This window comes from Ailuropoda melanoleuca, chromosome 8 (genome assembly GCF_002007445.2).
Source record: "Ailuropoda melanoleuca isolate Jingjing chromosome 8, ASM200744v2, whole genome shotgun sequence".
Classification (NCBI taxonomy): Eukaryota; Metazoa; Chordata; class Mammalia; order Carnivora; family Ursidae; genus Ailuropoda; species Ailuropoda melanoleuca.
In genome coordinates this window covers 61599228-61608846 of record NC_048225.1, presented here as the reverse complement: position 1 = coordinate 61608846, position 9619 = coordinate 61599228, and the positions used below count along the sequence as shown (strand labels likewise).

The following is a 9619-nucleotide window of genomic DNA, read 5'->3' as shown; positions in this document are numbered from 1 at the left end:
ACACCAGCGAGTTTCCCTTCCTCTAGAAGGAAAAGATCAGCTTTCCAAGACACAATCAAGCTGGCCCGCGCGCGTGGGCCGGCTTAGTCCACAGCAGGCATTTTAATCTTGGCAACCATGTGAGACCAAAACAAAAAACCACACTGTTTACTCTGGTAAAACTGAAAGAAAAACTAAAAGGCATAAAAAGAAAATTCAGGAAAGCAGAGGTTAAGAGGATTCAGAGGTAAGAGCAACAACGAGGGAGAAATCATCTTTGTAAGTTCCCGTTTGTGGCGCACACATCTGCCGTGGTTTCCCACATGAGTGACTCAAACACCAAACACAAAGCCCTAGCCAACTTCATGCCAGCACTGGTTTGGGGGTCCACGCTCCAAACCCAGTGTTTTCAGGAAGGATCCCTAAACTCAAGTCCATCTCATATGAAAATACACACACGCACACAAAACCTTACCCTACTGCTAAGTCAGACAATTTAAAATGCATGCGGTTCTGGTATTTTTATTTTCTTACTGAGTCCATTTTACTAAAAAAACAAAAACAAAAACAAAGAAACCAAACATACAAAACATTTTTAATAATCTTAGAAAATTAGCAAAAAATTAAGAAAGTTCAGCATATTACATTGTACAATATTTAGGTAAGAATGTTTGAAAATTATAAATATTTGTTTCCTCTCAACATAGGACATCATAAAAATACATTTTTAAAACTTTCTTCATGTATAATTCCTATAAATGATCATATCCTTATTTACGAAGGAAAAGGCCTGATTATGACAAGCACTCACACACTCCTGAAATTTTCTGTACAGTAACTACAAAAGTAAAAGCAAGGGATCTGGCAGCACGTTGACCCTCGAAACCATTTTAACTATTAGAAAGAATCCAGTTAGTATCAAATTATCATTCCAAATGGGATTTACTTAGTTCGTCTCTGTGCTGTGTGTGCTTCCTACGGACCTACGCCAAAGCACCGCGTGGGAGGTGTTTGCTTCCCTGAGCAGATGCCACCGGAGCCTGGATGCCGATCAGCGCAGCACCCTGGGCAGAAACCTCTGCACAACCGCACCTGCGGGCTGTAAGCTGCGAGCTCCGAGCGGGGGGCAAGGGCCACACGCCGCCAGGGACGGCTCACAAGGGTCCCCGGCCACCAGCGTGCCTAGGCCGGCTGACCGGCGCTCTAGTTGAGAAGCCTGCGCTCGGAGAAGGGACCATGCTGCCACGGGAAGGAAGGAGCGAGGTCCACGGGGGCGCCAACCCCGACCCTGTCCCCCGCACTCCCCACACGGTGTGTGCAAGGCCCACTTCCCACGACACCCCGGGGGAGCTACAGGGAATTTTCAGAAGCTGAAGTTTTCAAAAAAGAGTAAAGAGCTTGATAGTGTCGACTTTTGTTCTTTTCGGGTAAGCCCTTATTTTCAGGCAGAGAAATAGGAAGGCTTCCTTAGTATATGGACCTGATCGGAGGCACGGGAAGAAGGTTAGAAGCAACAAAGCCAGTTCCTGTGTCTTCAGCATCGAGCTTTCCAGCTCCACACGGCTGCGCACCCGGGGGCCGTCACTGCCTCACTCGGTGCTCTTCTTCCCCTTCCAGCTCTTCTCTCTCGCTTCCAGCTCCGCCTGGGTGAAAGCCGCAGGGCCCCAGTTAGTGATCAGGTGAGGGTTTTTGGAACCTAAGGGACAAACACACATTAACTACAGGAAGTACCATATCCTTCAGTTAACATAACTGTTTCCCCACAGATGAAACAGTAACTTTCTCCTCTATTTCTCCTCCGAGGAATATCCATCAATGTCACAGCAGCCGAAACAACCGGAAGACGTATGTAAAGGGAATTACCGGCGCCTTCTTATCTATTACAGGAGCAAGTTTCTCAAGAGAAATTGACCCTGCCCAGCTTGGTTTCCATATATGTGGGCTAACGAAGATTTTGAGCACAATTCAAACACACAAAACAGAAAAATAAATTGGAAAAATATCTGATCAGTTCAAGGAGCGTGTTACCTGGCTCTATCAATCGAATTAACCCTTCATGCTGGGCCACTTTGTCCTTCCAGCTCTTGGTCTTACTAGTTGCCATCTCCAGCTTCTTCTTTACTCCCTGGAACAAAGGTAGATTTTGGACGATGCAAACACAACGGGAGTTCAAGAGCCAAATAAAAATGACTGGGCACTTACTATATGCTTGTGGGTTATCCCAGGAAATCCTCTCAGCCGCTCTAGAGAGGCAGGAACTCTTATTTCCCCCACTTCACAGATGTGGAAACCAGATGCAGGGTGCGTGAGCAACGTGCCGCGGGTCAGTCGGAGGACCTACTCGCACCGCTGCACGTGGATGTGTAAGATCCTGGTGTGCACATCACGGCTCACCACCCCTCGGCTCCAAACTCCCCCTTCCCTGTCCTGGTGTGACAGCAGGTAACTCCCCTCGCCAGCTGGCACCGCTTAAGCTTTGTCAGTAAAGGGCACTGAAGGGACACTGGAGGAAGGGTTTTTGCTTCCAGGCTCCACTGGACCCTTCTCAGCTGCTGAGAACCGGCCGCTCTTCTCAGCAGCTCCTGTGGCAGGTGGGGCCCCAGGTGCTCACTGCGGTGCCCAGAGGACAGCCTTCCAGTCACAGCTCTTTCTGCCGTCCAGGGGACCCAGGCCATGCCGTCTCCAAGGAGGGGTTGGGACCACAGCCATGCGCACAACGGGCCGGGAACAAGGGGGACCCTCTTCCAGCTGTGCTCCCTCTCTGGGTGCTCCGCCCCAGTCTCAGAGGCACGGGCCGCTTCCTGTACCTGCCGTCCCTGCGTCCTTAGTCTTCTTTACTGACTAGTAGGTAATCCCCTTGTTATGGCTAATACCTGCCTATATTAAACCTCCCCCGTTCAAATTACTGCTTGCCTCGTGATTGGACTTGACCTGATACACCTCACCACCTGTAAAAACGACTACTTCTTACAGCTAAGCAAGTATCGTTACTTCTAAACATTTAAGTTTTTAAGTCCAGTTAACACAGAGTGTTATATTAGTTTCAGGTGTTGAAATGTTTGTTTTTAAGCTTTAAACACACGCCTGCAGGATCTGACCTACCTCATACTGTTCCAGCGCCTGTTTCCGCTCGAGCTCCAGCTGCTCCAGCTGCTCCATGGCTTCCTGAAGCGCCCGTTCTTTCAGGACTCGCTGATTCTCCAACTCCTGCTTCTCCGCCTCGGTGGTCTGAATGGCCTGCTGCTGCTCCAAGTGCCACTTTTCCAGCTCAGCCCTCTTGGAAGACTCTTCCTCTAGCAACCTGCAGCACAGCGAGCTCAGATCAAACCTGCCCGGGCTCCCACACCCCGGCAGCTGCCAGAGCCCCTGAGGTCATCCCATCCACCCCCTCATTTCACAAGGAGGAAACGAGGAGCCACAGAGGCCCATATTCGCAAAGCTGGGAAGGCGACCCGTGTGTCCTGTCCTACTCCTCTCTGTTGCACCCTTTTTTGAAAACAAATTAAAATAAAAATAACATTTATGAGACGTTTAACGTGCCACAAACTGGGCCAAGAGCTAAGTGTATTTTCCCAATCAATCCTCACAATAAACTTCAGTGCTAACAATATTCATAGTTCAACGATGAAGAAAAAATGAGGCACAAAAGCTAAGTGACCTATACCAGGTCATTCACCTGACAGGTGGGAGGGCCACGTTTTGAAATTTGCCTGGTTGCTGTAACATTAAAACATTTCTCACCTAGTACAAACCTATGATCAAGGACAAAGCTAACTAACTAATGAAGGTGAGGAAAGAAGGAGCCAACAGAAGGCTGAATACATCCAATACCACTTACTGAACAATCGCTACATGTCAGACCCTTGACTTCATGACTGCTAACCCCCCGTCAATTCTGCAAGGTACTGTCGTCCCCCAGATGAAGCAGTAAAAATCAAGGTGTTTATAAGTATGTTGCACAGGTAACAGTGGATTCTCACCAAGGTTTGTGTGATTCCAAAATGTTAGCTTTGAGTAACAGGCTACCAAACTACGAATATCCAGCTACAGAGGCATTTCAGAAAACTAACGTACAGCCCAAACCTGCACGCAAAGTACAGAGAGTCCCGTGAGATGCGGCCCAGGACACGACACACGCCTAGTGGCCCGACCATCAGCAAGCTCTTCCACAGCCAACGACAGAAGGAATAAAGTAACGGACCAGACAGCATCAGGTCACAGCCCCCAGCCGCCCCCACAAGAACTCCCTCCATGACGCCCTGCAGGGCGGTTATCCGACCGTGCTCAAACCCTCTGTGGGACGGGGCACCACCGCTTCACAAATCGGGCAAGTTTATTTATAGGAAGCCTCATCTGTAGAAAGTTCTTCCTCAACTAGGAAGAGCTCTCCCACCCACTAGCCCTAGTTCTACACAGGACCATCCACTCCCTCCTTAGATGTCTCCCCGAGTGTGAGATCCACAGCTGAACACAGCACGGCAAACGCGGCGTGAGCAGCGTTTATCCACTCACTCAGTGTGTACATATGATGCACCTTCTGGTGCTTTTTCAGGCACTGGTGATGCGACACCGAACGAGACTGGAAAGGCCTGTTTCTTCATCCTAGTGGTAAGAGTATGGAAGGGGAATGGCCGTTTGCCAGTGTTTAGGCTGCCCGGTCTGAATCCCCTTCATGTGTCCAAGGAATCTGCGACAGTAGGCGTCTTGATGGGAAGCAGGGCCCATCTCACACCACGTGAGCCACAGGCCAGACCCCTGCCCTTCTGCCCTTTGGCAGCCGGGGCACAGGCGAAGCCTGAGCTGGGCTTGGCTAAGCAGATGCACAAGGAAGAAACTAGACTCTGGAACTCTGACTCTGAAGCAACGATACACAGGAACAGAGACGGTGGGGACTTCATCTTGCTGGGGGTAGCCACATCCGGTGCTGAGTGGCAGCAGAAGCCGTGGTGACCACCAGCACATGGCGCCGATGCTGACATCAGTGGCACCCTCAGTGGACTCTCCCCGTGGCCTGGTTTGCGCTGTGGTTGGGCTGCTCACCCTTGTTCGTGCCTGTGTTCAGCCCCAGCCACCTGCCTGCTCTTACATACGTAGAAGGCCTGTCTAGAGCCCCAGAAGCCAGGGTCTTCCAGGGCCCGAGATTGAGAATAAACAAGTCGGCCAGCCAAGCCTCCAGGGGCTCTCCAATCTGGCAGACACTCCTCTCTCTTCCCCAGCACGTTAGTCATTCCTAGAAACGACATTCACCAAGCGAGATACGTAAAGGGACGGGACACAGATGGATCTGGCACCTGGCCTGAAGCTTCCGCACGGTCTCCTCATCTTGCCGGGCCTGTCTCTCATCCTCAAGGGCCTCCTGCAGCTTTAGGTACATGTCTTCTAGCTCCCGGACTCGCTGCAGATACTGTTCCAGTTCAGAGGACTTCTGGGCAACCTGCTCTTCCATCTGCTGTCTGATCTGATGGTATAAAAGGGTCATGTTAAACTCAGGCAGACCTCACCCTCAGGGAAATTCTCCCGCTCCTCCGCCATCCTGAACGATCACCGCAGCCCATCAGCGTGGGCAGGGCCCCGGCCCACACTCCCCGACCTGAAGATGGAGGAAAGGGAGCACCACACCCAATACCAGCACTGAGACCGTAGCCAGAGTCCGGCGACACAAACTGCAACACTAAGGCTGCAGTCCTGCCCTCGGAGTGTCCGTCCCTCCCACTCCGCACTTTCAGAGTCAAGTCAAGGAAAAAACTGTTTCCCTGAATAATTTCTCTTTAAATTCCTTTCTGTTATAAAGCCACAACCTCTTTACTCACAATCTTCTCTAAAAGGATTGAACCTCTGCCCAGTCAGAACAGCCAGAGAGTTAAAATAAAGGGCAAAGGGAAGACTGACCAGCAGCCAGCGACTCCTCTTACCCGGCTGCCTCCAGGCCCCTCTTCTCCCTCCCTGGGGCACACCCAGCCCTGGGGGGACTCAAGCACCCAAGTTAGCACCCTAACAAGTATATGGCTTCTCCTTTCTGTATTAAACAGTTTTGAATCTCTGCCTTAAAAATTGAAAGACAAGGACATCTAAATGTAATAGCACACACATTAACATATGTGTCCGCGGTTTATAAAATATTCTCACCGCTCACTACATCCTCAAAAGAGTCATGGGAGATCACATGACAATGCCTCCAATGTAAAGAGAAAACTCCTGCTCAGAGCAGAGCGGAAAGAACCCAGATCTTCTGGCTGTGAATGCAGCGCTCCTTCCCCCCCACATCTACCTGCCTGAGTACTTTTCTCTCCTAACACGAACATGTCTGTTTCAACTCCAAGCAACCAAAAGTTACTAAAAAAAAATGTCACGAGCATCTATATAATGGGTACTGTGCTCAGTACTCTCCCACACATTACAAGTCCGTTTAAGACCTGTGTTCCAATGAACTAACCACCTACGGCAACCTGGCTCTTGGGTGTCATGGGGAATGGGAACCTCCAAGATGAATCAGAGCTGCTAAGAGCCACAGACCAGAATTCCTACGTTCTCATGACTTCAGAACCTCCCACTTTGCTCTTGACAGAAGAGAAATGTCACGGAACCCGTGCTTACTTTTTCCATAGCAATTTTTTTCCAAGCCAGACTCTTTGAGAAGGAAAAGGAATGCTGCTAATAATTACATCAGGATTAGTGCTCATTTCGGCAGCACATATACTAATTATATCAGGATTAATTATATCAGGATGGCAAGGACTATCCCAGGCAAACCAAGACATACAGTCACCTTAACCACAGTACGTATCACCCCAGTCCATGAATTTCTATTCTGGGGTCCTGAAAGCAAGGTTTATGTCTTTTACCTTTACACCCTTGGCATGGTGCCTGGCACATAGAAGGTGCTCAATAAACCCATACTGAATGAAGAAACACAGAACTTCCCCAAGCCCACTGCAAGTCAGAAGCATAGCCCAGCTGACAAGATGGCCTCCCTCCAGCCTCCCAGGCCTTGCCCCCCCCACCCCCGCCCTTCACCCAGACTGGCTCTGTAAGCAAATGCAGCAGCGTTCCCAGCTTCCCAGCTTCCCAGCTGGGTGGCACTCACAAGCTTCTCTCGCTCCAGCTCTGTGCTGAATCTGGCCTGTAGTTCCACCTGAGTCTGAAGACGTTTCTTTTCTTCTTCTGCTGCACGAGATGCTGCTTCTTCCAATTTCTACCCAATCAAACCCCCACAGAAAAGCAGTAAATATTAGAATGGAGGTGCATTAGGAAAGAGAAATGTGGCGCACAGGTGGCTCAGTCGGTTAAGCGTCTGATTTCGGCTCAGGTTGTGATCTCAGCGTCCTGGGATCGAGCCCCACGTTGGGCTCCCTGCTCAACAGGGAGTCTGCTTCTCCCTCTGCCCCTCCCCCTGCTTGTGCTCTCTCTCTAATAAAATCTTTTTTAAAAAATCTATATATTAAAAAAAGGAGAGAAATGGCCACACTAAAGCACATGGGAAAAGCCAAACATTCTTAATGTTCGATCAAGATAGAATAAAAACTTTTAGATCAACTGGAATTCCATTCCAACAATCTTCCCATTCAATATACAAATTAGGTAAATGAATGACTATTGTTAAGTCTGAAAAACACTATGCAAAGAAAATTCTGTAGTCAGTTGAGTTAAATTCACTTGCAAATGTACTCATGAGGCTCAGCATCTATTTCTTGAGCTCTTTCTGTACAGTTCTATCATCTCACACACATTCCTTAAAACTTTTGCCAGAGCTTGACTTATCAAGGGTGGCAATGAGGAGCTCCATTCCCCTAGCAAACCACACATAACTGGTGAAAATAATTTCAAAAAAAACCCCAAAAGAAACCAAAACAACCATTTAAAGTCTCTGGAAATTATCCTAAGAGCATACAGCCAAGAAAATCTACCAAATCTTAGTAAGAACAGTGAGAGTCTACAGCATTTGAGCCATAGCGTTACTTCCTTTCCCCCCACAATGTCAGTAAGAACCAAGTTCTACTCCTGGTAATGAAACCAAGAACACAGGCCTCCTCTTTCCTCAGCTCATAGTCTAGCTACAGTCTGATGCACAAGGAAGAAACTAGACTCTGGAACTCTAGCTACGGTACGCCCCCAGGAAGGACAGCCACTAGCATTCTCATTCTTCCCAGCTCCTTGTTGCAGAAACTCTATTCCAAGCAAGAGTGACTGAGAGGTCTGAGACTCCTTCCTCCACCCAGCCCCCACTCATAGAGTGGAAGTTCTGCCTCAGGGATGACAGGCTGAGATTGCTAGGCACAATCACCCTTGCCCCAATCACCTGTAGAGCAGAGGTTCCACACCAGGACAGGCAAGACTGTAAGACCAGAGGCTACCACTTCCACCTGGTGACAGGCTCATAAAACAGGAGTATCATGCCAAGGGAAGTAGACCACTTGTTTCTGCCACCAGCTCCAGAGCCCTGGCACAAAGGTTTGCCCAGGCCAACAGGCAAGATCTGAAGTTCTCCCCAAAAGAAATGATGTCATTTAAAACACAGGGTGAGGAAGTTAAAACTTAAAGATGCTCTTGAAAACAATGGAGATTTTAAGGAATTAAGAGGCAGCTCATTGCTCCATGAGACCAACAAACTAAACCACAGACCAGCTAGAAGTATGACAGAGAGAAAGAGAGACAGCAAAGAACCCTCATGTAATAGGAACAAGTCTCAAAGACTACACGGGGGCTTGAATTTATTGTATTTTTTTAAGATTTTATTTATTTGTCAGAGAGACAGAGCACAAGCAGGGAGAGCTTCAGGCAAGAACAGGAAGAGGGAGAAGCAGGCTCCCCGCTGAGTAAGGAGCCCGATGCAGGACTCAATCCCAGAACCCTGAAAGTAGACGACCACCTAAGCCACCCAGGTGTCCCTCTGGGATTGAATTTAAATAATATCAGACTGAGGAGCAATTTAGGCCCCATGCCATTGTCGAAAACAACAGAGCTCTAACAGCTGGATAGGATACCAACAGAGGGAGACAGCTTAACAGGGAGATCAGACACACACAGAGAACCCTGCTAACACGTCACCCCAGGGTATTGTGTGCGTACCCAAGGCCAGGCCTCTGAAGAAGACAGAGGCTTCAGAGTGTGAAGAAAACAGACCTCACTGAAATAAATAGCCCAGCCAAGTCACTAAACAAATGACCAAGCCAACAACGACAAGCCCTCAGGGGAGGGAAGAAATCCATACCCAGAGCTGCTACAATATATTGCTTAAATGTCCAGTTTTCCAAATGGAAAGATATTTCATGCTCATGGGTTGGAAGAAACAAACATTTTAAAAATTGTCCATACCACCCAAAGCAATCTACAGATTTAATGTAATCTCTATCAAAGTATCAAGAGCATTTTTCACAGAACTAGAACAAATAATCCTAAAATTTGTATGGAACCACAGAAGACCCAAAAGAGCTAAAGCAATCTTGAAAAGGAAGACCAAAACTGGAGGTACCACAATCCCAGATTTCAAGATATACTACACAAAGCTGTAGTCATCAAGACAGCATGGTACTGGCACAAAAACAGACACATAGATCAATGGAACAGAATAGAGACCCCAGAAATAAACACACAAACCCACAATTATATGGTCAATTAATCTACAACAAAGGAGGCAGGAATA

General features: G+C 48.3%; 1 protein-coding gene across 2 annotated transcripts in view; it reads right to left on the bottom strand.

The window, feature by feature from the left end:
• Positions 1-551: 551 nt before the first annotated feature.
• The window catches only part of SWAP70 (switching B cell complex subunit SWAP70), a 69697-nt gene continuing 60629 nt past the window's right edge, over positions 552-9619 (bottom strand). Inside the window, exons 8-12 of one of the 2 annotated variants that reach the window (XM_034666546.1) lie at positions 7064-7171; positions 5271-5437; positions 3082-3280; positions 2008-2104; positions 552-1622 (exon numbers count right to left, since the gene is read on the bottom strand). In XM_034666546.1, coding sequence (XP_034522437.1) covers positions 1561-1622; positions 2008-2104; positions 3082-3280; positions 5271-5437; positions 7064-7171 — 633 coding nt within the window. In that variant the 3' untranslated portion in view covers positions 552-1560. Of the gene's footprint in view, positions 1676-2007; positions 2105-3081; positions 3281-5270; positions 5438-7063; positions 7172-9619 lie in introns of both variants that reach the window. The other variant, XM_034666545.1, reaches the window with a different exon arrangement.